The sequence below is a fragment of the Perissodus microlepis genome, chromosome 1 (assembly GCF_051167445.1).
Source record: "Perissodus microlepis isolate ML-2025 ecotype Zambia chromosome 1, ASM5116744v1, whole genome shotgun sequence".
NCBI classification, from domain to species: domain Eukaryota; kingdom Metazoa; phylum Chordata; class Actinopteri; order Cichliformes; family Cichlidae; genus Perissodus; species Perissodus microlepis.
This window is the reverse complement of record NC_140461.1, coordinates 3,469,916-3,493,974: the sequence shown is the minus strand read 5'-3', so window position 1 is coordinate 3,493,974 and position 24,059 is coordinate 3,469,916. Positions and strand designations below refer to the sequence as shown.

Genomic DNA, 24,059 nt, shown 5'->3' with positions numbered 1-24,059 from the left:
CTCTTCACAGATCAGATTTTCACTACCATATAGAAATGGCCAAAATAATTAACAGTAAAACTGCAATCTTTCTAGAATATTTATAAAAGTGGTATCAGTCAAAACTATTGTTTCAGTTTGTTTAGTGTAATATTTTGAGGACCAACAGGCTTTGTGTTGATCATAGTGACCAGGTGGGTGCAGGCTGGTGGTACCACCTGGCATATTAAATAACACTGAACAGCTTTACCAGAATTTAAATGTGAAAACACACTGCATAACCATCGAAATATCCAAATGGACTAGACTGCAAAGAGACAGTCCCTGAAGTCCCTGTCACACAGGCCTAGCGAGCTGTTGGTGACCTCATGGCGCCACTACAAAGATGAGGTTTTTCACTCACTATGTGGCTAACATTACACATTTTCTCCTAGCAACCGGGTGGTTTCCGGGTGGGTCTCTAGGCATGTGTGACTGGGGCCTTACAGGAAAAATGTCTAAACAAAAATAAATGATTTCACTGAACTAGTATGAAGAACTGTTTGCAGTACTGAGTTCATTCAGCTTAGAAACAGGACTGTAGTGACTCAGACACACCTGTGAGGTAAGGTAGAGGGGACAGCAGTGTAGTTTAACAGAGCAGCTAGCAAAAGCTCAAAGTTCAGAGAGAAAGAAGGAGCAGAGAAGTCACAGGAAGAGTCAAGTATTCACAAATCAGGAATTAGGTCCTCCACAGTGCGCTCTATTCATGTCCAGCTCATCACTTAACAACCTAACAGCCTAAAAAGGGATGCTGCACGGCAGTCTGCCTAACTCCTGTCAGAAGATTTAAGATCTTATATGTGTATTATTAACCTGACATGAACACTGGTGTCTCTCATAAGCCCGATACTCTACATGAACCACTTTATAAAAATGCTCCCGGGTCCTTGAATGATAAAAGTTTGCTTCATTAATGGTATAAGTTAAAGGATAATCATGCTCTGTTACAACTTATGAGACAATTTTTCCAGAACAACAGAATCTCCCAGCTGAATGGTTGATCCAAACAAACGGACCACGCGCCTGTTTTAAAGCACAAACTCAGTGAAAATGTGAAACTCACCTTCTTTGTGGTCATGTCGTTTCAGCTTCTTCAAGGCTTTTTTGTGCTTTTTGTGTTTTTTACGTCCTTTTGGGACTTTGGCAGCGTTAAAGGAAGAGATGGCAGTTAGTGTGAGAAAAGCCCGAAAGCACACAGACTGCAGGAAGCAGCAGCAGAAGACTCACACATTCAACACTAAAACCAAACTGCTGAACTTGTGCGAGCCCGAGAGGACAGATGGGGGTGTTCGCATGGCAGAGATACCAACTAGCACCTCTTACATTTCTTGACATAATCAGAGTGAACTCTGAGATAATGTGTGTTCATTAACTAAAGGCAAACGGCTACTTAATGGACCAATATGGCCAAAAAAACCAAACAAAGAATGATTCAAATTCAAATCCCTGAACATCTGAAGCTTTTATTTTTTTAACTGGACTTTTATTGGACTGAAGAGCTCTGAAATGCAGCCTTACCTTCTGATGCCAGCATGCACCTACACACGTGTGTGACGCCGACCTGTGTGTCTGTGTGTGTTAACTTTTATGTTTCATTGTGTGTGCCGCACTGTGCGCTTTACCCTTGACTGGCTCCTTGTAAACCACGCTCTCCAGACTGAACAGCAGATCTCCGGTTTGAGATGCTGTCAGCCAACGCAGCATGAACGGGACAAACAGGATGTTAATACATTCATCCATTCACCTGTGCAGGACATGATTCACACACTGCGGCGGTCTGGTTTGGACACTTCTGACCTGAAACCTCACAGTGGAAACCTAATGGTGAAGCTCTGACACTTAACACACACATCTGGGTAGAATCTGCACATACGGGATGAGAATTATTTGGTAGCTTAAGCTGTTTAGTTTGCAATCCTACAAATAAAAATCTGAGTTCAGTGCTAAATTTTTATATATTTTTTTAAAACACCCTGAAAAAATATCTAGGACTAAACTGAGACTCTGGTTTCTTCGCAGAAACACCAAGTGGAGGAACTAAAACTGTGCCTGTTTGTGTGGTGGGAAAAATGTGAACTGGAGGAAGCGAAAGTTAAAACCACAGGAAAATTTAGCAGAGCAAAGATGGCAAATAAAGCAGGAAACAGAAAAATCCACAGATATCCACAGGTGTCACTGAGGTCAGAGTGACTCACCCCTGCGTGCGGCCATCTGCAGCGCATCCTCGATGCGTTGCAGTTCCCTCTGCTTGGCCTCCTGCTGGTAACGCTCTTCCTTCGCTGCATCATACTTTAATGCTGAGAAAAACAACCAAAACAAAGCCAGAGTTAGTTTTAACCTCCACCAGCGTCGACCTGGTGCCTGCTCTGAGAGCCAAACTGTCTCCTCCTACTGGATAAAGAGCCAGTTTGTCCCTGCCGTCCCTCACGGGACCTCTCCGTGTAGTTAGAGCTCCCTGTGGAGTTTCACCACAAACAAACTAAAGTTCAGTTTACATTCAGCATGTCAGGAGTTACTGTGTATCTTACAAATGTGTTCAAGGTGTTGTCATCTTTATAAAGCATTTACTGGCATGCTGCTGTGTATCTCGCTTTGTTGCGCAAACATTGTCTTTGCATATCATCTCTGGTTCTGTTTTTCTTGCGCACAGAGATACAGACTGACAGCAAAACTGCTCCTTTGGGTCACTTGAAGTCAAAACAGGATCACATGAAAAAACTGTTACAATCAGTCTTTAAGTAAGAGCCGCTTATAGAAAAGAACCAAACCAAACCATATTACACTTGTAATATGTCTTCTTTCTCTCACCCCAACCAGTTGCAGCAGATGGCCCCGCCCCTCCCTGAGCCTGGTTAAAAGGGAGTTTTTCCTTCCACTGTCGCCAGAAGTGCTTAGTCATAGGGGGTCATATGATTGTTGGGTTTTTATCTGTATGTATTATTGTTACATATAAAGCGCCTTGAGGCCACAGTTGTGATTTGGAGCTGTATAAATAAAAGTAAATTTAATTGAACAGTATTAGAAAACAGTTTATCTTCTTTAAACCAATTTTCTCTTCCAGGACAGTTTCATACAAAAATAGCAGACCCAGAACTACTGTGGATGCAGGCCCAGAGGACTGAACAGAAGTCTGTTTTACAAGCCACTGCAGGTTCCAGGTTTTGGATACAAGGACCAGGTTGTAATGAGATGAGTTCCTTTCTCATCGAATCGAGCTTCTAATCTGTGAGCTTACACAGGAAATCAGGTCCGGGTGACATGGATCCACAGAGACTCTGCTGAATAGAACGCTGACACAGCTCTAAGTTTTTAAGCTTTTCATTTTCACCGAGCTCTCCTTGACTGGTTGTTCAAAAGGTTCCACCCAACTACCACCACAGCTCTCAACATGGTTCTAAAGAATCAAATTCTGGACACAAACCTTTGAAACATCCCAGGATTAGTTTTCAGAAATCCCTACATCAAGATTAAGGAAGAACCCCAGACTGGAAACCAGATACCTCTACACGAAACCACCGAGACAGTTAATCAGAGCTGCACGATAAGTTTACTGGTAATTGCTGTTTTTTGTTTTTACCTGAAAGGTTTTTCTACACACCTTAAATCCAAATTCAACACAAAGCTGTAGCAGTTCCACAGTAAAAGCTCTCCACTAATCCAACAGCATAGAGGCTTTTACTTTGAAGGAATTTAAAAACGGATTACAAGTTAAACCGCTGTTATCATACACTTATTTGTTTTTTGACATCGTGCAGCCCTGACAGGAAGCCCAGAGAATGGATCGGACCTGAACCCGAACCTCCACCTCTGAACTGGTAGCTTACCGTTATACGGACTCGTTTTCAGCTGAGATCCAGCTGGAACACACACATAAAAGCTGAGAAAACACTCCTTTATCAAAAGCAACACACTGTTAGTAAACTAGCCACGCCTCCATGATGCCATCTGTTAGAAAAGCCTGAAAAAGAAAAAAAAAAACTCTCTCCTGTGTGTGTGTGTGTGTGTGTGTGTGTGTGTGTGTGTGTGTGTGTGTGTGTGTGTGTGTGTGTGTGTGTGTGTGTGTAGGAGTTATCATAAGCTGTATACAACTGATTACCAGCTCAAAAAAAAAAAAAATGTATCGTCCACTTTCTGAGTTCAACTTCCTGTTTATTTTTCTACTTCATGTGACACTTGCCTGGAAAGATGCTTATCTGCAAATTCAGCATAACTTACTGGCTCCAGGGACAACCAGAAGGTAAAGACCCTCCAATGTGGCAACCACAGCATCATTGTAGAGGTTCTTCCAGGGGATTTTCAAAGTCAGCTTCCCTGAAACACAAACACAGATTCTTTCTGATTATCAAAAGGAAAATGTTCAACATCCCAACCCTTACAGAAGTCTTCTAGATGCTGGTGATTAGTCCAGCTTTTGGTGTGTTTGTGTTTATGCTGGCTATCTGCACTCGTGCACGTAGGGATATCACTTCCACCTGATCATCATCAGATTAAACAGGAAGGAGCTGAGTAAGTTTGGATTTTTAATTGCTCTCTGAAACCTTCAGCAGCTTGCTAAACAGGTTTGGTAGCATTAACTAACAATTTACCACCCTACCATTTTGTTTACATATGATCACTTGAGGCTACTACCAAAAAAAAAGAAGCATTGCTGTGTCAAAATGCTAACGTCGAGGTTTTGAGGGTGTGTGTGGGTGGGTGTGTGTGTGTGTGTGGGGGTAGATACATATTTGGTCTATGGGGATGGCTGACTTGTGATGTGAAGCAATGAAGCACACAAAGAGCTTCAAAAAAGGTGACATGAGGTGAATAACAATCATCGGAACTCACCGATCTGTCCGGCCTTCACTTTGAAGGGAACATCAAACTCACTCTGAAACACAAATGCACACACTATTAACACCATGGCCTGTGGAAAGGGATGACGAGCCAGGTGTCCAGGCTTAAACTCTGTATTCTCACTCAAAACACACTCCAAACTACTAAAGCATCTCAGAGCAAACAGGAAGTGAGAATTTTGCAGCCTAGAGATTATGTGGTTAGCCTGTGTTTACAACACATATGATTTAACAAGCGAGCAATCTTCTGTAACCATGAGGAGGCCACAGTTATCACACCATGTGACAACCAAGCAGAGTACAAAGGCCAAAAACAGACTCCTTTACATTAAAAGCTCAGACCACTCTATAAAATCATCACACTAAACCACAGGCTGCACGTGTCAGTGTGTGAGGTTTGGGACTTACCAGAGCATTTTCTTTAACTCGCAGGTTCTCAAGGACAACATTTCCTGTAAGAAATCAGAAGAAGAATCAGAGTCAGCATATCTGATTGTGTGTTTACAAAAAAATCACGTTTCACACGTATCCCTTTAAATGCTTCATTTGGCAAAATTAAGGTAAAACTAAACTCATTCTGATACAAATACTCGGGTGTATCAGCCTGATTTTGCTACAGCACTTCTATCGATAAACCTGCCCAGGATCCACCTGGATGTGAAATCCTTCAGGTGATTTTCCATAAGCAGCTACGCCAGTATTTGATTAGTGGAGAGAAGCTTCCTTCTCATGCATAACAGAAGCATGTTTACAGATATGAGGAAACATTAGGAAGCAGGAATGTAGCCAGACAGGCGGCAGCACAATGCCCACATGTTACACTTCTGCCATGTTCACATATTACTGACATGTAATGTCCTGGAGTTTTTACTGAAACTGGTTTGAACATGTACACAAAGGCTAACTAACTTGAGGATGTTTGCTTGTAATATTGCACAACAACAGACATTAAAAGGTTAATGAGTCCCAGTTAACTTCCTCATGAAAGACAATTCAATTAAATTTCTAGCCGTGGCTCTGCTGTAACATCATTTTAATATGTTTAAGTGAAAGCATTTAATCAGTCTGTGTAGCAGTGACAAAAAATAACCATGCTGATGATAATGGCTTAACCGCAGACGTGCTGCAGTGTGTGTGTGTGTGTGTGTGTCTGATAAGCTGCAGGTTAACTGAATGCACCTTCTGTGTGTCACATTAACTTCAGCGCCACTTCACGCTGACTGATCTGGTATCTGGATGAGGCCCAAACACCAGGACATGTGCAGCGGGCTGAGGGTCCGTCTGCTTGCAGTTACTGGACCCGAATGTGGGCTGCAAAGTTCAGTCCCCCTCCAGCGCCTGACCTCGTTGTAATATCCGGTAATTCAATAACAACGAGTCGCTGTGAAAGCTGGACGTGAAAACACTCAAATGTCCGTGTTTATTTCGCTCGCTGTGAGTCACTCTTTATTTCGGCGAACATTTAACAAACTTAAAGCATCCCCAGTCAGCAAAAATTAATATTCAACCACAGCACTCAGTAGCTTCCCCTTCTACTTCGCTGTATATTAAGCGGAGGTGTAGCCCAAACACCAGACGAAGCTTTAACGAAAGTTAAAATTTCACCAGAACACATACTAAATTGCAGCTTAAATTGATGCCGATATTATCAATAAACTCTATCGCTTTACAGTATGTGTTCAGACACTTTAATTATACTTGTCAAGTTGTGCAAAAAGACGCAAGAACTAAATTTAGAAATTTCCGAACGGAGTCTGGCTCGGATGCGTGTACAACAGAGACAGTTCCTAGCTAGCTGCAGAACCCACCTCCCCAGATCCCGATCTTGAGCTGAGACTTGTCGAGATTCTCCACGTAGTCTCCGATGAACCTATTGAGCAGGTCGCTGACCAGAGACTCGAAAACCATGACCGAAAGCTCCGGGATGGACCCAAATACAGGGTCACCGTCAGCTTTCCCCTGATTTCCGGCTCAGCTGATGACAGATATTCAAGTCTGACAGCTTCCGAGCTCGACTGCTCTGCCTGGTCGATTAGCTCCGTCTGTGTGAGAAACCAGTGCGTGTGTGAGAGAAGGAGAGCATCGATCGATCAATCAGTCAGGTGACAGTGAGTCAGAGCTGGAGGGGTGTGTGTGATTTCTCCTCGACCTGGTTTGTGAAAGAAAAGATTCTTTGTGTTTCAAGTCTCCGAGGACGCACTCGGGTCTCCAATTACAGTGACTGTAGTAATGCAATGCTCATAAAAACTTTCTTGAACAAGAATAATATTTTTAAAGCAAGGCACCACAACAGTGTGTTAGCAGCACAGAGCCACTACTGTCATTGTGCACAGCGCTGCACAGTTGATAAGATCGGTGGAGAGAAGCCTTTCCACCAATTCTATCATATCATATAGAAATGTAAGATAACGATGATACGAATCACTGATTTTCTGACAGCAGTGAACCGAAAGTGTCCAAACCACAAACAATAAAATGAAACTTAAGTGCATCTGCAGAATAAACAGTTAACAGGTTCAGGCTCTGGGACTCAGACTGATGTTTAAAAAAAACTCTAAATATCCACCTAATTATGTTACAATAAAAACAATAATATTTTTGATTTTTTTTTTTTTTTAATGAATGATTTGCAAATATGTATAGATTTATAGCCCCAAAATAACCAAGTGAAGTATTCTGTGCCTTGATGATAGAGGGAGATGGATACTGTGAGGTCAAAAGTGAATTGAACTAATCAGACAAAACAGAAAACAGCTCAGCCCTCCTGCCTGCGATGCTAAAGTTGATTTGAATGCTCTGGAAGCTTATTTCTAAAATGCTTTTGGTGCATAGACTGTATATAAAAGTTGGACGAGATCAAGTTAAAGGGAAATCTCGGGCTGAACATTTTCACGGTTACCCTGTTGGGATTTTGAAATGGGACACCACATGCCCATAAAATATATGTAGCAACTTGTCCATTAGTGGCATAATGTGCTTCACCTTATTACTTTTTAAACACCATTATTCTATTCTAATTTACAAAGCAAGCATCAGATTACGTTCAGTAAGTGAGCAAAAGTAGCAACTGAGACTATCATTTCATCAAAAAAGTGTTTAGTGAAGTCACAAATCAAGCGTGACTGGATCATATCTTCTTTACAGTTTGACTTCTTTTTGAAGCCACCCCCTGCTGGCCATTGGAAAGAGTGCAGGCTGAAGCTGAAGCTGTGTCTATCCTTTATATACAGTCTATGATGTGGCTGGATTTAGGCTGCACCACAGCAAGCAATTTGCTCTCCACACATCAGTTTGTTGCTGACAGTTGGACACTAGCAGACATCCATGGCTCTGGTTGCCTAGGTAACCCTTTAGCGTATTTACCACCAGGTCATATGTCTACCAAGGTATGCTGCATAGTCTTTTACTGGTAGTCTTTTCAATTGAAGCATTAAAATGTTATCTTTGGAACCGCACACTTTGAGCTGTCTGCAGTTTTTTCAGCCTTAGTCGCTTAAACTTGCCAGATGCCGTTTATTTTCTACATCTGTTCACAGTTGTGAAGCACTTTATTAACACACGCAAAGCCTTTTTATTCACACAGGCTACACTCAGTAGGTGTTGATTTGTCCTGCTCTGTGTTTTCCCCGCATTGTAAACCTGCACAGGTTTTTACATCTCCATTTTCTGTGTTAAGCACATTGAGTGTATATGTAATGAAATGTGCTATAAAAATAAAATCGTCATCATTTGTCAGTGTAATGTTTGCCTGCACCTTAACATGAAACAACTGCTAGATGATACGTGACACACTGGTGGAAAATAGAACCTACGGCAAAAGGAGAACTCTGCAAATACACGGAGGTCCATAAGTTTTTGGACAATTACATAGTTCTTGTCATTTGTCTTGTGAATTTTCTTTTTTTGATATAGTTAGGGTTGGATCCCGCGACCCTGAGACCTTACTTAGTTTTACTGTGTGGAATTAAAGAAATTATTTTACAGCTACAATATATCCTGCAGCATTAACATTGCATAACAATATAATCTACAGCATTGACATTGCATTAAGATGGTTATTAAACCTGCTGGCTTTACATTAACCTTTTATTACAGGGGCAGCCATAATAATTGTATACACACATTTTGTGCTTATTAAAGAGTTAAAGCTCAGTCAATTAAGGAAAGGTCATAAACCTCGTTCGGCGCGATGTCCGGGCGATCTATTGTGTAAGTGACTTGGAGCTATAGAAGGTTAAAACTGCATACACGCTTACAAAACACATATAGTACATATAATCTAGAAACAGGCCTGAGCAAAGGCCTGAAACTATTCAGCAACCTGTGGCGTTTGAGTCAAAGGAGCTTGCAAAGAAAAGCGTCTGGACTTCTTTAAGTTGCTTGAAGACGTTTCACCTCTCATCCGAGAAGCTTCTTCAGTTTGCTTAGTAACAGGTGACAGAAGATGTGTCAAAAAGAAGACAAGTCCCTGGGGACCTTCAGTGCCTGGATTCATCGCCATATTTGGACGAAGATGCTAGGGAGGGGAACTTCGGTGTCTGCATTTATCTCTTAAAATTGATCATTGTCTGTAAAAAAATGCAAATAATGTTCTTAAGATGCAAAAACGCGAGAAGGGGCGTCAAACCCTGACATTATAAAAGCAATTGCTTGTGTATTTTTGGGTGGAGATCTATGCTGATTGTGTGCACTATCCATCTCCCCGCGCGTGTGTTCAATAAAATCATTGTTTGACCAGACTCTTCGGGACCAGTGTTGTTTTGTTTTCCTCCTCAATATCTTCGAGTTCGGGACAACTGCAATAGGTGTAGACTGCTACTGAGTGTTTCTTCTTCACTCTATATGGGTTTATACACCTCTGCATTTAATCACAGGTTATTATTAATCTCCGGCTCTTTTCCACAGTGTATTTTTTGTCCCGTCTCCTTCCCCTCACCCCCAGCCTCCCTGAGTCTGGTTTTGCCAGAGGTTTCTTCCTGTTAAAAGGAAGTTTTTTCCCACTGTCGCCAAAGTGCTTGCTCATAGCAGGTCATCTGATTGTTGGTGTTTTCTCTGTATTATTGAGGCAACTTTTGTTGTGATTTGGCACTATATAAATAAAATTTAATTTGGCCTCTATTTTGCCACAGCAAATTTTAAATAAACCAAGAAATGATTGAAGTTCAGCTTTAATTCAAGAATCTATTTCATGAAATGTTTAGTAATTACAGTCACTTTTATACATGGATACATGTCATTGACCTGTATATATTCAAGATTCAAGAAGTTTATTGTCACATACACCGCAAAACACAAATGTTACGCTGCAATGAAATTCTTACTTTGCGAGTTCCCTTTAACACAACTAAATAAACAACTAACTAAAAAAAACATAAAAAAAACTCTAAGCATAAAAAATAATAGAATAAAGCGAGTGCTATGGACACTTGCTTTATTACTTGCACTTATTTAGAAGTGCAAGTAGTCATGCAACACTGTCACAGTGTTAACATAATCAGATTATGCAAATATTAAAATTGTTTAAATTGTATGTAGTCGTATTATATTGTATATAAATGTTCAAAATTATACATTTATAGGTCAAATTATTGAGGTCATTGTTGCAGATGATCACAGTTCAACAGTTAGTCAGTGATTCAGTAGCCTGGTGGACTGTGGTGAGAAACTGTTTTTAGTCTGGTTGTTCTTGCTTTCACACTCCTGTAGCTTCTGGCAGATAGTAGGAGTGTGAACAGTGTGTGCTGTGGATGGGTGCAGTCCTTAATGATATTGTGGGCCCTTTTTTGCCCCGGCTGTTGTAAATGTCCTGCAGTGGTGGGACTAGATGAATTTTGCCGTTTTAATGACACACTGGAGGGCCTGTCTATCCTGAGTGGTGGTATTCCCGTACCACACTGTGATGAATACTCTCAGGATACTCTCCACCGTGCATCTGTAAAAGTTGCTGAGCAGTTTGTGCATCTGTATAAGCATGAGCAGCAGTCACAGCACATCTTCAGATGATGCAGCTGCGGCGTGTATCACTGATGTGACTTTAAAATAGGCGGGGTCAGAAGCATGAATGTTTAATTTGATTAAAGCCCTGTTACCTCAGCTTCTGTCCCCTCCTGCGTCTTCCTCGCCTCCTCTGTTTGCATCACAGGTGTGAAGAAATAAAAAAGTTAAATACTAATAAAGTAAAACATCTAATTAAAGTGTAATGCTCCAACATAACAGAGGGCAGCTACCAAAACCTGAGTCTCACACATGGTCGATTATGGTGGTAACCTTCAGATGGAATTACCCACAATCCACTGTGACATGAAAGAAACAGAACTCACACAGTGACTGTGGTAAGAGTTCAGGCTGAAACAGGAAGTATGTGAAGACAAACATGTTTATTAAGTCCATTTCCTGCTGATGGGCTGTAATCAGTTGATTCTGAGCGCAGATGCTATGTGCAACTGCAGCTGGTCCGATCTCATTTGTACTGAGTGCGGCGATGATGTCAACAGTGTGTCACTATTCAGAGAATTGGCAGCATGTTGGCAGACAGAGGACGAGGAGGAGGAAGTCTAACCAAAGCAGCAGATTGACAATAATAGAAGAAACATGAAGGAAGCAGCTGATCTAATGTTCTCCATTAAAGCACCCTGAGAGGATTATTACTGAGTGTACCGAGCTCTAATGAGCACTCAGGTCATAACTGACAGCACAGAGGCAAACACGACTACTTTTACTGATTAAGGAACAAAATAAAGGCACATTGAATAAATTTACAATTTACTTTTTTTATCCACATAGTTAATTTTTTTTATTTTTATTTGAACTCACGCAGGCTTATCGAATCAATCGGTCCTATTTCCTAGATCAGTTCATTTACCACTCTGGGCTGGTAAGAAAAAAGAAGACCAAATTCAGTTAAACCACTATGTGAAAACATTTCAGGCTGGACAAGAACCTAGCCTGCCTTTATATCCTCCTCTGTCATCTATTCTGCAAACAAAGGTACCAAATATCTCAAAAATAACGACAAAAAAGAACCAAAAAAATCACACCAGGGAAGAGTTTGAGCAGGGAGATCCGTACTGGGTCATCTGCCCAACGCTGAGGACCTTAGGTCTTCTCAGAGTCGAGGTGGAGCACAAATCTACTCCAAGTGGGAGAAGAAGGTTTCCTGAACACACGCTTCTAAAACTGGTTCTGCAGACCCGAAGTGTCACATCTGCTGCTGCTTCTGCAGGATTACTGTGTTTCAGTAACACAGTGATTCTGTGTTCATGTGTTGCTCTCTCTGACCTCGCTCTTCCTTTTCCTTGCTGCAGATATCTCTGGCTCCAGGGCTCATCTGTCGTATCTGCGGTTACTAGCCTCTGCTTTTTTGTTTGTTTTGCCTTTCTGTTGTCTCCTTGTCTTTTTCACATTCCCCACAACTGGTTTTATTAAAGATTTTTTTACCTTTACCCAGGCAGTATCTGGGTTTCCCTCTGTAAAACAGCCCGCTGCCAGTCTTTCTGTCTTACAAGACTAAGTACCCTGAGGTGATATTTGCTCTGATTTTGTGCTAGAAAATAAAGAAAAAGATAAAATAAATAGTTTCCACAAAGAAGAATATTGTGTTTTCTATTAGACACTCAACTGTCTGTCCAGTTTTTGATATATTCTTCATTTGTTTTTGTCGTTTATAGATGAAAATAGACAGAAGTGACCTTTACGACATAATCACCATATTAATAGATGCCCCAACCCCCTGCTATACAGTCTCACGTATAGTTTAAATTAGCCTTAGAGCTTCCATCATGCTCCATTTGATGTATCTCTGCAAGGTCGCGGGATGATGCACATGCACAGCGGGTGCCATTCCATACCAAACCTGTGGGTCATGTGACCTTCTTCCTGTCCAGGGGTCTTTAAATTGCCCCTCGTCTTCTCAGAGAGTCACAGTGAAGAGTCACAGCAACAGGTGAGTCACATCTCCGTCTGGTTCTCTTCTGATTCAGTTTATGTAGGAAGTAAATAAGATTTTATTTATGATTAAAACTGAAGTTTTATTTAAGCCTTCTGGTGTATTAGTGACAATAACAGGAATATTATGCTGTAAAAGGGATTTTTCCAGGGATACAATTTTGTTGTAGAAATAAACATCCACAGTTATCTTTTTATTATTACAGTTGTGTTTTTGATCATTTAAAAAATAAGTTTAATAAAAAGTCAAATTCAGCAGTGTAAAATTATTTTAATAAAACAAAGTAGAACTATGCAGCCTAGTACTAAATGTCCTTTGCACCACTAATGAAACCCAGCAGGAATGATTTTGTTTTTAACTGCTGACGAGCTTCACTGTGGATGTAAATGACAATGTGCTTAATGAGAATCTCTCCTTGCTTTATGCATGACTTGTTTTCATCATACAGGAAAGTGATTAAAACAAGTGCTGTGGGTTATTGCTAAGGAAGAAAGGGAGATGTAATTTAATATTTTACGGAACAATATTTAATTTGTTTTCCTCCAAGGTTTGCAATCTGTTCAGTGTGGAAATTTCAACAGATTTAGTTATGCATAAGAATAATAATCTGTTGGTTGTAATCTGAAAAAAGAAACACTTGGTGCTGAAATTTATAACTGACAAACTCAAATTTATGTGCTGAAAATAAAGAGAAATTCACAAACCAACAGGTTAGTTTATTTCACGTGGGATCAGATCATATCTGTTATCAAACTTATTCCAACAAGCTCCAAATCCAAAACTTGTTTGGTAGAAAATTTCACACATGTTAGTTGTCTTTGTATTCAGTAAAGAAGGTTTTTGAATGCAGAGAATGAATAAAAAATGTGAAGTTTTGGCGTTCCCCCTCTTTCAGGTAAACTGAAGCCTGTGTCTGTTTCCTCCTTTCAGAGGCTCTTGTTGGAGAAACTGAGGATTGTGGGAGTTGTGGTGCAGGTTTTTCTTCTTCTTTTGTCTGCCAGCAGCAGGATGTTTGGCACTGTGCTGCTCTGCTGTTGGTCCTTCGGTCTGCTGCCGCTCGCCTCCTCGCTGGTTCATGGAAACTTACCGCTCGATGAAGGTCCTGTCGCTGGACGTCGCACTGAAACCTCCTTCCTATCTGAAATCGGTCAGTAACATCTCTTCGTTCAGAGAGCTCCAACCACTGTCTCTCCAACACACCAGAGTTGGAAGGATTAATTTGTTTAACAGTGGAAGCAGGAATATTTTCAGATAGAAAAAGACCTCTGAACATGTAGTTTTCTGTTTTGTCCCTATTTTTTTTTTTACATCACATCTAGTAAGCCCAATCGTTTACATTTGACTGCAGTTATTTTGAAGTATTTTGAAATTGATTTTTCACATACAGCAGATTAAACGCAATGGCGTGATTACGGTAAGCAAAAAAATGCAAAATACATTCTGCTGTGTTTTCTGATTTGCAGAAAGAAGTCAAGTACCTGACCGCATGCACGAGCCTGCCCTCCTCCCTGTGGACTCTGTAGAAGATCATTTTTTGATGGATACAGGCTCCTATGATGAGGTGCAGCATTTAAACCAGCAGTTTACTCTTTACCTCGTGACTCCCTGTTAACAGGTTTACCTTAACAAAGTGAATTCATCTGCTTGCTGCGTTTATGTTTGCAGGACACGTCTGCAGCCTTACAGCTGCAGGGTCGGGCCATGCGTTCACCTCGTCGCTGCATCCCTCACCAGCAGTCCTGTTTGGGCTACCCACTTCCCTGTTGTGATCCCTGTGACACCTGCTACTGCCGCTTCTTCAACGCCATCTGCTACTGCCGCCGAGTTGGCCACGTGTGCCCCCCAAGACGCACCTGATAACAAGCTGCTGTGATGAGGAGCGAAGGCAGAAACTCATACAGCAAATATGATCTGTGATCTTTTTGTTTTGTGTTGGATTAAATGTGCTGTAATAAATAACTGATGAGGACAGTGTGTGTAATCATATCAGTGTAACCTGAAGATGTGAAAACACATCTCTATATGTCTATATATATATATATATATATATATATATATATATATATATATATATAATATATGTGTGTGTGTGTAGATGTATATGAATTACTGAATGAAGAAAGACAAAGAAATCTATGTGTGGATTGTGCTTTAATCTTGTAAGGAAGTCAAAAAGTGATGCCCACAATCATAACTCTTAACTATATCTCATTCATATTAACGTGTGTTTCTTTATCAATTAAGGAGCATAAAATATTTGGTTTTTTACCATAAAAAATAGTTTTTATTCACTGCTTCTAGTATTTATGTATAGCTAGGCCAACCTGATTCTGGTGCTGCTAAACACCAGGCAAGTCCAATGTAATAAAACTCTTCTGGAGTTCACCACACTTCATTCACCGAATGCTCGATGTCTTAAAATGAATTTCTACAGAAGAGTTTATGTTGGGTCATTTGTCCATTTTTGTCAATGAATATATGAATAATGTTTCTTTAATAGTTGTGATAATTTGTCTGGTCACATAATAAAAACATGAAGATGAATATTAAGGAGAAAAAGACACGTTCTCGAGCAGGTCATTTTCATTGTTTCTGTGTTTTATTGAGGATTAGCTTGATGCTGAAACCTCTCATATGTGACATGCTCAGTTGGTAGCGATGGTCTGGTTGATCCAGGCACGCAGCTTGCTGACACGGGCATAGACTCCCGGAGTGGAGGTAGAGCAAGTTGAGGCTCCCCAGGACACAATACCAACCAGAGTCCAGGCTCCAGATTTCTCACAGACCAGAGGACCACCAGAGTCACCCTGAGAAATAACACATGGATTTTTAACACAATATAAGAAGCTCAGGATCAGTGCTTCTGTAATTGATGGAGGTCCCACTCACCATGCAGGAGGAGACTCCGGAGGCTCCAGCGCAGATCATCATATCAGTGACTTGGCTGCCCCAGTACGACTGGCACTCAGTATTGGTCAGCAGGGGCAGGGCAGCCTGCTGCAGACGGGGTGGTGTGTTGCCAGCTGCAACACACACACAAACACATCAGACATTAGAGACTTTTTTATCATGCTCTATCATTCCTCGTGTTTTAGCACAACTGTTAAAGCTCCACCTGGTGGTCTCATTACAGTCCAAACCCACGTATATGTCTATCTAATAATTGTTTAACCGATCAGTGTCTACGAGGACATAATAACAAAGAATAACAGGTTTCAGCACAGCCTGCTTCAAAAAAGTGGGTGAGCTCTTACCGTTGTAGCGGGTCAGACCCCAGCCAGTGGTCACACACTTCATGCCTCCGGGGAAGTTGTCGGAAGTCTCGGCCACACAAACTGGGGAAACACGTGTGCCCAGTTGGGCAGGGGTGGCCAGCTTGATGAGTGTGATGTCGTTGTTGAAGGTGTAACTGTTGTAGTTGGGGTGCCTGAACACCTGTTGGGAAGTGACATCGTTATGAGCGGCCAACAAACCCTGACATGTAGCTATGCGATGAAAGCTGATGCAGTGTTTCACCCACCTTGCCGGGAGCCAGGGTCTGGATGTTCTCGGCACTGGAGGAACGGTCGTGCTCTCCGAGGATCACGCGGTCGGAGGTCCTGCAGAGAAAAGAACAGAAGCATGTGGGCATTTCTGAGATCACCACATTACCTGAAAACTGTTTTTATTTAGTTTTATTCTACCCCAGATACACAGCAATGCCCTCTAAACAAGGATTCTCCTCATCAAACACGACTCTATGTCTTAATTGGAGTTTTCATTCTTCAAAACCAGCTTAAAGTTACCTGATGGTGCAGTGAGCAGCTGTCACCACCCAGTTCTCATTGATGAGAGAACCACCACAGAAATGGAAGCCGGTGTAGTCCTGTTACAGCAAAATGAACATCAACGGTTAGACATTTCCATCTGATTGTGTGGTGAGCTGTGACAGCGTGTGTGTGTCTTTGTTTCTTCATTTACCTGGAGGGACACCTGCCAGGGCCAGGAGTGAGGCACTGCCTCCTCACCGTTCACAATGCGGGCGTAACCGGTGATGACAGGACGGATGGCGGGAACTCCGCACCCTGGTGACATCAGAACATCAGAATTATGCCATTAACAAAAATAAAATTCATGTAACAGTCACATTGGCACTAACTGTAAAATTAAGCAAATGTTTCTCTCTAATGCTGATCTGCTTAAAACATAATGACACATATACGCCACACAGATCTCTCAGCTGGACCAGATTGTTTAATCTACAATCTGAGAGCTACTTTTGCCACAGTTAAAGTTTTATTGTATTTTCATATCATGTTGCATTATGTGATTAAACTGATATAACGCTTTGATTTCCCCATTCTTGAACATTTTTTTATACCGTCTTCTACTTTTTCTTTATTCGCATGTAATTCTTAACGTAAGTCAATAAACGAGTCATTAAAATGGAAAAAAAGGAGAATAAATTACAATATATCCGTCACTGCTTTGAAAAAAGACAACTTACAACATGCTTCACCCAATGAGCTATAACCTTAAAGAGTTTGTCTCACCGTAGGCGGTGCCAATGAAGGCGAGGCAGGAGAGGATCCACAGGAAGGCCATGGCTAGATCATGTCAGGGCAACCTATTGGAGGAGCTTTTATACAGCAGGAGTGTGATGTGATTGGATGGAACCAGGGTGGTTACATCTTATCTGGACAGTGGGAGTTTTAACAGGTGATGCTGACAAAGAGCTAAGTTTGATTTTCCAGTGTGAGGGACCATGACATTTACATGTGCAGCTGATTCACTGTAAAGGAGTGAAAGAACTCCTTAACTGAGGCTAAAAATAAAGATTTACATCACCATTGACTAATCTTTTATATGTATATATATATATATATATGATGTAACTGACAGTGTGCTTAATGAAAACATCTATTGTGTGTTATTGCTAAGAAAGAAAGGGAGATGTATTTAAATATTTTACTGAACAATATTTAATTTGTTTTTTTCTCCAAGGTTTAGACTTTGAAAAAATCCTTCTTCATTCAGAGTGGAAATTTCAACAGATGTTACCCACTTCAGTTATACATAAGAATAATAATCTGTTGGTTCTTATCTGAGGGAGAAAAAAAATAAAACACTTGGTGCTGAAATTTATGACTACAAACTTAGATTTATGTACTGAAAAAAAGAGAAATTCATAAACCAGCAGGTTAGTTTAAATTATGTATTTAATGTGGGATCAGATCACATCTAACCAGTGAATCAATGTTATCAAACTTATTCCAACAAGCTCCAAATCCAAAACTTGTTTGGTAGAAAATTTCACACATGTTAGTTGTCTTTGTATTCAGTAAAGAAGGTTTTTGAATGCAGAGAATGAATAAAAAATGTGAAGTTTTGGCGTTCCCCCTCTTTCAGGTAAACTGAAGCCTGTGTCTGTTTCCTCCTTTCAGAGGCTCTTGTTGGAGAAACTGAGGATTGTGGGAGTTGTGGTGCAGGTTTTTCTTCTTCTTTTGTCTGCCAGCAGCAGGATGTTTGGCACTGTGCTGCTCTGCTGTTGGTCCTTCGGTCTGCTGCCGCTCGCCTCCTCGCTGGTTCATGGAAACTTACCGCTCGATGAAGGTCCTGTCGCTGGACGTCGCACTGAAACCTCCTTCCTATCTGAAATCGGTCAGTAACATCTCTTCGTTCAGAGAGCTCCAACCACTGTCTCTCCAACACACCTTGGTTGGAAGGATTAACTTGTTTAACAGTGGAAGCAGGAATATTTTCAGATAGAAAAAGACCTCTGAACATGTAGTTTTCTGTTTTGTCCCTATTTTTTTTTTTACATCACATCTAGTAAGCCCAATCGTTTACATTTGACTGCAGTTATTTTGAAGTATTTTGAAATTGATTTTTCACATACAGCAGATTAAACGCAATGGAGTGATTACGGTAAGCAAAAAAATGCAAAATACATTCTGCTGTGTTTTCTGATTTGCAGAAAGAAGTCAAGTACCTGACCGCATGCACGAGCCTGCCCTCCTCCCTGTGGACTCTGTAGAAGATCATTTTTTGATGGATACAGGCTCCTATGATGAGGTGCAGCATTTAAACCAGCAGTTTACTCTTTACCTCGTGACTCCCTGTTAACAGGTTTACCTTAACAAAGTGAATTCATCTGCTTGCTGCGTTTATGTTTGCAGGACACGTCTGCAGCCTTACAGCTGCAGGGTCGGGCCATGCGTTCACCTCGTCGCTGCATCCCTCACCAGCAGTCCTGTTTGGGCTACCCACTTCCCTGTTGTGATCCCTGTGACACCTGCTACTGCCGCTTCTTCAACGCCATCTGCTACTGCCGCCGAGTTGGCCACGTGTGCCCCCCAAGACGCACCTGATAACAAGCTGCTGTGATGAGGAGCGAAGGCAGAAACTCATACAGCAAATATGATCTGTGATCTTTTTGTTTTGTGTTGGATTAAATGTGCTGTAATAAATAACTGATGAGGACAGTGTGTGTAATCATATCAGTGTAACCTGAAGATGTGAAAACACATCTCTATATGTCTATATATATATATATATATATATATATATATAATATATGTGTGTGTGTAGATGTATATGAATTACTGAATGAAGAAAGACAAAGAAATCTATGTGTGGATTGTGCTTTAATCTTGTAAGGAAGTCAAAAAGTGATGCCCACAATCATAACTCTTAACTATATCTCATTCATATTAACGTGTGTTTCTTTATCAATTAAGGAGCATAAAATATTTGGTTTTTTACCATAAAAAATAGTTTTTATTCACTGCTTCTAGTATTTATGTATAGCTAGGCCAACCTGATTCTGGTGCTGCTAAACACCAGGCAAGTCCAATGTAATAAAACTCTTCTGGAGTTCACCACACTTCATTCACCGAATGCTCGATGTCTTAAAATGAATTTCTACAGAAGAGTTTATGTTGGGTCATTTGTCCATTTTTGTCAATGAATATATGAATAATGTTTCTTTAATAGTTGTGATAATTTGTCTGGTCACATAATAAAAACATGAAGATGAATATTAAGGAGAAAAAGACACGTTCTCGAGCAGGTCATTTTCATTGTTTCTGTGTTTTATTGAGGATTAGCTTGATGCTGAAACCTCTCATATGTGACATGCTCAGTTGGTAGCGATGGTCTGGTTGATCCAGGCACGCAGCTTGCTGACACGGGCATAGACTCCCGGAGTGGAGGTAGAGCAAGTTGAGGCTCCCCAGGACACAATACCAACCAGAGTCCAGGCTCCAGATTTCTCACAGACCAGAGGACCACCAGAGTCACCCTGAGAAATAACACATGGATTTTTAACACAATATAAGAAGCTCAGGATCAGTGCTTCTGTAATTGATGGAGGTCCCACTCACCATGCAGGAGGAGACTCCGGAGGCTCCAGCGCAGATCATCATATCAGTGATTTTGCTGCCCCAGTAAGACTGGCACTCAGTGTTGGTCAGCAGGGGCAGGGCAGCCTGCTGCAGACGGGGTGGTGTGTTGCCAGCTGCAACACACACACAAACACATCAGACATTAGAGACTTTTTTATCATGCTCTATCATTCCTCGTGTTTTAGCACAACTGTTAAAGCTCCACCTGGTGGTCTCATTACAGTCCAAACCCACGTATATGTCTATCTAATAATTGTTTAACCGATCAGTGTCTACGAGGACATAATAACAAAGAATAACAGGTTTCAGCACAGCCTGCTTCAAAAAAGTGGGTGAGCTCTTACCGTTGTAGCGGGTCAGACCCCAGCCAGTGGTCACACACTTCATGCCTCCGGGGAAGTTGTCGGAAGTCTCGGCCACACAAACTGGGGAAACACGTGTGCCCAGTTGGGCAGGGGTGGCCAGCTTGATGAGTGTGATGTCGTTGTTGAAGGTGTAACTGTTGTAGTTGGGGTGCCTGAACACCTGTTGGGAAGTGACATCGTTATGAGCGGCCAACAAACCCTGACATGTAGCTATGCGATGAAAGCTGATGCAGTGTTTCACCCACCTTGCCGGGAGCCAGGGTCTGGATGTTCTCGGCACTGGAGGAACGGTCGTGCTCTCCGAGGATCACGCGGTCGGAGGTCCTGCACAGAAAAGAACAGAAGCATGTGGGCATTTCTGAGATCACCACATTACCTGAAAACTGTTTTTATTTAGTTTTATTCTACCCCAGATACACAGCAATGCCCTCTAAACAAGGATTCTCCTCATCAAACACGACTCTATGTCTTAATTGGAGTTTTCATTCTTCAAAACCAGCTTAAAGTTACCTGATGGTGCAGTGAGCAGCTGTCACCACCCAGTTCTCATTGATGAGAGAACCACCACAGAAATGGAAGCCGGTGTAGTCCTGTTACAGCAAAATGAACATCAACGGTTAGACATTTCCATCTGATTGTGTGGTGAGCTGTGACAGCGTGTGTGTGTCTTTGTTTCTTCATTTACCTGGAGGGACACCTGCCAGGGCCAGGAGTGAGGCACTGCCTCCTCACCGTTCACAATGCGGGCGTAACCGGTGATGACAGGACGGATGGCGGGAACTCCGCACCCTGGTGACATCAGAACATCAGAATTATGCCATTAACAAAAATAAAATTCATGTAACAGTCACATTGGCACTAACTGTAAAATTAAGCAAATGTTTCTCTCTAATGCTGATCTGCTTAAAACATAATGACACATATACGCCACACAGATCTCTCAGCTGGACCAGATTGTTTAATCTACAATCTGAGAGCTACTTTTGCCACAGTTAAAGTTTTATTGTATTTTCATATCATGTTGCATTATGTGATTAAACTGATATAACGCTTTGATTTCCCCATTCTTGAACATTTTTTTATACCGTCTTCTACTTTTTCTTTATTCGCATGTAATTCTTAACGTAAGTCAATAAACGAGTCATTAAAATGGAAAAAAAGGAGAATAAATTACAATATATCCGTCACTGCTTTGAAAAAAGACAACTTACAACATGCTTCACCCAATGAGCTATAACCTTAAAGAGTTTGTCTCACCGTAGGCGGTGCCAATGAAGGCGAGGCAGGAGAGGATCCACAGGAAGGCCATGGCTAGATCATGTCAGGGCAACCTATTGGAGGAGCTTTTATACAGCAGGAGTGTGATGTGATTGGATGGAACCAGGGTGGTTACATCTTATCTGGACAGTGGGAGTTTTAACAGGTGATGCTGACAAAGAGCTAAGTTTGATTTTCCAGTGTGAGGGACCATGACATTTACATGTGCAGCTGATTCACTGTAAAGGAGTGAAAGAACTCCTTAACTGAGGCTAAAAATAAAGATTTACATCACCATTGACTAATTTTTTATATATATATATATATATATATATGATGTAACTGACAGTGTGCTTAATGAAAACATCTATTGTGTGTTATTGCTAAGAAAGAAAGGGAGATGTATTTAAATATTTTACTGAACAATATTTAATTTGTTTTTTTCTCCAAGGTTTAGACTTTGAAAAAATCCTTCATTCAGAGTGGAAATTTCAACAGATGTTACCCACTTCAGTTATACATAAGAATAATAATCTGTTGGTTCTTATCTGAGGGAGAAAAAAAAAAACACTTGGTGCTGAAATTTATGACTACAAACTTAGATTTATGTACTGAAAAAAAGAGAAATTCATAAACCAGCAGGTTAGTTTAAATTATGTATTTAATGTGGGATCAGATCACATCTAACCAGTGAATCAATGTTATCAAACTTATTCCAACAAGCTCCAAATCCAAAACTTGTTTGGTAGAAAATTTCACACATGTTAGTTGTCTTTGTATTCAGTAAAGAAGGTTTTTGAATGCAGAGAATGAATAAAAAATGTGAAGTTTTGGCGTTCCCCCTCTTTCAGGTAAACTGAAGCCTGTGTCTGTTTCCTCCTTTCAGAGGCTCTTGTTGGAGAAACTGAGGATTGTGGGAGTTGTGGTGCAGGTTTTTCTTCTTCTTTTGTCTGCCAGCAGCAGGATGTTTGGCACTGTGCTGCTCTGCTGTTGGTCCTTCGGTCTGCTGCCGCTCGCCTCCTCGCTGGTTCATGGAAACTTACCGCTCGATGAAGGTCCTGTCGCTGGACGTCGCACTGAAACCTCCTTCCTATCTGAAATCGGTCAGTAACATCTCTTCGTTCAGAGAGCTCCAACCACTGTCTCTCCAACACACCAGAGTTGGAAGGATTAACTTGTTTAACAGTGGAAGCAGGAATATTTTCAGATAGAAAAAGACCTCTGAACATGTAGTTTTCTGTTTTGTCCCTATTTTTTTTTTTACATCACATCTAGTAAGCCCAATCGTTTACATTTGACTGCAGTTATTTTGAAGTCTTTTGAAATAGATTTTTCACATACAGCAGATTAAACGCAATGGAGTGATTACGGTAAGCAAAAAAATGCAAAATACATTCTGCTGTGTTTTCTGATTTGCAGAAAGAAGTCAAGTACCTGACCGCATGCACGAGCCTGCCCTCCTCCCTGTGGACTCTGTAGAAGATCATTTTTTGATGGATACAGGCTCCTATGATGAGGTGCAGCATTTAAACCAGCAGTTTACTCTTTACCTCGTGACTCCCTGTTAACAGGTTTACCTTAACAAAGTGAATTCATCTGCTTGCTGCGTTTATGTTTGCAGGACACGTCTGCAGCCTTACAGCTGCAGGGTCGGGCCATGCGTTCACCTCGTCGCTGCATCCCTCACCAGCAGTCCTGTTTGGGCTACCCACTTCCCTGTTGTGATCCCTGTGACACCTGCTACTGCCGCTTCTTCAACGCCATCTGCTACTGCCGCCGAGTTGGCCACGTGTGCCCCCCAAGACGCACCTGATAACAAGCTGCTGTGATGAGGAGCGAAGGCAGAAACTCATACAGCAAATATGATCTGTGATCTTTTTGTTTTGTGTTGGATTAAATGTGCTGTAATAAATAACTGATGAGGACAGTGTGTGTAATCATATCAGTGTAACCTGAAGATGTGAAAACACATCTCTATATGTCTATAAATATATATATATATATATATATATATATATATATATATATATATATATATATATAATATATGTGTGTGTGTGTGTAGATGTATATGAATTACTGAATGAAGAAAGACAAAGAAATCTATGTGTGGATTGTGCTTTAATCTTGTAAGGAAGTCAAAAAGTGATGCCCACAATCATAACTCTTAACTATATCTCATTCATATTAACGTGTGTTTCTTTATCAATTAAGGAGCATAAAATATTTGGTTTTTTACCATAAAAAATAG

General features: G+C 41.0%; 6 protein-coding genes across 11 annotated transcripts in view; 3 read left to right on the top strand and 3 right to left on the bottom strand.

Annotated features, from left to right (window-relative positions):
- The window catches only part of vps13c (vacuolar protein sorting 13 homolog C), a 50,026-nt gene extending 43,131 nt beyond the window's left edge, over positions 1–6,895 (bottom strand). For 2 of the 6 annotated variants that reach the window (XM_084927210.1, XM_084927217.1), the window contains exons 1-5: positions 6,665–6,894; positions 5,265–5,308; positions 4,849–4,891; positions 4,237–4,332; positions 2,217–2,318 (exon numbers count right to left, since the gene is read on the bottom strand). In XM_084927210.1, coding sequence (XP_084783336.1) covers positions 2,217–2,318; positions 4,237–4,332; positions 4,849–4,891; positions 5,265–5,308; positions 6,665–6,764 — 385 coding nt within the window. In that variant the 5' untranslated portion in view covers positions 6,765–6,894. Of the gene's footprint in view, positions 1–1,084; positions 1,160–1,643; positions 1,707–2,216; positions 2,319–3,845; positions 3,879–4,236; positions 4,333–4,848; positions 4,892–5,264; positions 5,309–6,664 lie in introns of all 6 variants that reach the window. The other 4 variants (XM_084927195.1, XM_084927196.1, XM_084927197.1 and 1 more) reach the window with 4 other exon arrangements.
- A 5,820-nt stretch (positions 6,896–12,715) lies between these two features.
- LOC146393161 (agouti-related protein-like) lies at positions 12,716–14,804 on the top strand. Its single transcript, XM_084924566.1, has 4 exons — positions 12,716–12,798; positions 13,732–13,948; positions 14,265–14,362; positions 14,467–14,804. Exons 2-4 carry the CDS (start codon positions 13,810–13,812, stop codon positions 14,656–14,658), a joined length of 429 nt encoding a protein of 142 aa, XP_084780692.1. The 5' UTR covers positions 12,716–12,798; positions 13,732–13,809; the 3' UTR covers positions 14,659–14,804.
- A 574-nt stretch (positions 14,805–15,378) lies between these two features.
- On the bottom strand, positions 15,379–17,416 carry LOC146393160 (chymotrypsinogen 2-like). The gene is made up of 7 exons (XM_084927149.1): positions 17,334–17,416; positions 16,762–16,865; positions 16,587–16,666; positions 16,322–16,400; positions 16,056–16,236; positions 15,691–15,824; positions 15,379–15,608 (listed from the first exon to the last, which is right to left on the bottom strand). Exons 1-7 carry the CDS (start codon positions 17,383–17,385, stop codon positions 15,447–15,449), a joined length of 792 nt encoding a protein of 263 aa, XP_084783275.1. The 5' UTR covers positions 17,386–17,416; the 3' UTR covers positions 15,379–15,446.
- On the top strand, positions 17,386–19,297 carry LOC146393159 (agouti-related protein-like). The gene is made up of 4 exons (XM_084927173.1): positions 17,386–17,499; positions 18,225–18,441; positions 18,758–18,855; positions 18,960–19,297. The coding sequence occupies exons 2-4, from the start codon at positions 18,303–18,305 to the stop codon at positions 19,149–19,151; spliced, it is 429 nt and encodes a 142-aa protein (XP_084783299.1). The 5' UTR covers positions 17,386–17,499; positions 18,225–18,302; the 3' UTR covers positions 19,152–19,297.
- A 556-nt stretch (positions 19,298–19,853) lies between these two features.
- LOC146393158 (chymotrypsinogen A-like) lies at positions 19,854–21,891 on the bottom strand. The gene is made up of 7 exons (XM_084927160.1): positions 21,809–21,891; positions 21,237–21,340; positions 21,062–21,141; positions 20,797–20,875; positions 20,531–20,711; positions 20,166–20,299; positions 19,854–20,083 (listed from the first exon to the last, which is right to left on the bottom strand). The coding sequence occupies exons 1-7, from the start codon at positions 21,858–21,860 to the stop codon at positions 19,922–19,924; spliced, it is 792 nt and encodes a 263-aa protein (XP_084783286.1). The 5' UTR covers positions 21,861–21,891; the 3' UTR covers positions 19,854–19,921.
- Positions 21,861–23,767, top strand: LOC146393157 (agouti-related protein-like). The gene is made up of 4 exons (XM_084927185.1): positions 21,861–21,974; positions 22,695–22,911; positions 23,228–23,325; positions 23,430–23,767. The coding sequence occupies exons 2-4, from the start codon at positions 22,773–22,775 to the stop codon at positions 23,619–23,621; spliced, it is 429 nt and encodes a 142-aa protein (XP_084783311.1). The 5' UTR covers positions 21,861–21,974; positions 22,695–22,772; the 3' UTR covers positions 23,622–23,767.
- The last annotated feature ends 292 nt before the right edge of the window (positions 23,768–24,059 follow it).

What these genes read in the sequence shown, in the direction of transcription:
- LOC146393158 (XM_084927160.1), bottom strand. Translation starts at nt 21,860, where the DNA reads ATGGCCTTCCTGTGGATCCTCTCCTGCCTCGCCTTCATTGGCACCGCC. An exon ending in CTTCATTGGCACCGCCTACG is followed by an intron (nt 21,341 to 21,808) that starts GTGAGACAAACT and finishes TGATGTCACCAG; the next exon opens with GGTGCGGAGTTCCCGCCATC. An exon ending in CCGGAGTCTCCTCCTGCATG is followed by an intron (nt 20,084 to 20,165) that starts GTGAGTGGGACC and finishes GTTATTTCTCAG; the next exon opens with GGTGACTCTGGTGGTCCTCT.
- LOC146393161 (XM_084924566.1), top strand. Translation starts at nt 13,810, where the DNA reads ATGTTTGGCACTGTGCTGCTCTGCTGTTGGTCCTTCGGTCTGCTGCCG. An exon ending in CTCCTTCCTATCTGAAATCG is followed by an intron (nt 13,949 to 14,264) that starts GTCAGTAACATC and finishes TCTGATTTGCAG; the next exon opens with AAAGAAGTCAAGTACCTGAC. An exon ending in ATACAGGCTCCTATGATGAG is followed by an intron (nt 14,363 to 14,466) that starts GTGCAGCATTTA and finishes TTATGTTTGCAG; the next exon opens with GACACGTCTGCAGCCTTACA.
- LOC146393160 (XM_084927149.1), bottom strand. Translation starts at nt 17,385, where the DNA reads ATGGCCTTCCTGTGGATCCTCTCCTGCCTCGCCTTCATTGGCACCGCC. An exon ending in GCTGCTCACTGCACCATCAG is followed by an intron (nt 16,401 to 16,586) that starts GTAACTTTAAGC and finishes TTTTCTCTGCAG; the next exon opens with GACCTCCGACCGCGTGATCC. An exon ending in AGACCCTGGCTCCCGGCAAG is followed by an intron (nt 16,237 to 16,321) that starts GTGGGTGAAACA and finishes ACTTCCCAACAG; the next exon opens with GTGTTCAGGCACCCCAACTA.
- LOC146393159 (XM_084927173.1), top strand. Translation starts at nt 18,303, where the DNA reads ATGTTTGGCACTGTGCTGCTCTGCTGTTGGTCCTTCGGTCTGCTGCCG. An exon ending in CTCCTTCCTATCTGAAATCG is followed by an intron (nt 18,442 to 18,757) that starts GTCAGTAACATC and finishes TCTGATTTGCAG; the next exon opens with AAAGAAGTCAAGTACCTGAC. An exon ending in ATACAGGCTCCTATGATGAG is followed by an intron (nt 18,856 to 18,959) that starts GTGCAGCATTTA and finishes TTATGTTTGCAG; the next exon opens with GACACGTCTGCAGCCTTACA.
- LOC146393157 (XM_084927185.1), top strand. Translation starts at nt 22,773, where the DNA reads ATGTTTGGCACTGTGCTGCTCTGCTGTTGGTCCTTCGGTCTGCTGCCG. An exon ending in CTCCTTCCTATCTGAAATCG is followed by an intron (nt 22,912 to 23,227) that starts GTCAGTAACATC and finishes TCTGATTTGCAG; the next exon opens with AAAGAAGTCAAGTACCTGAC. An exon ending in ATACAGGCTCCTATGATGAG is followed by an intron (nt 23,326 to 23,429) that starts GTGCAGCATTTA and finishes TTATGTTTGCAG; the next exon opens with GACACGTCTGCAGCCTTACA.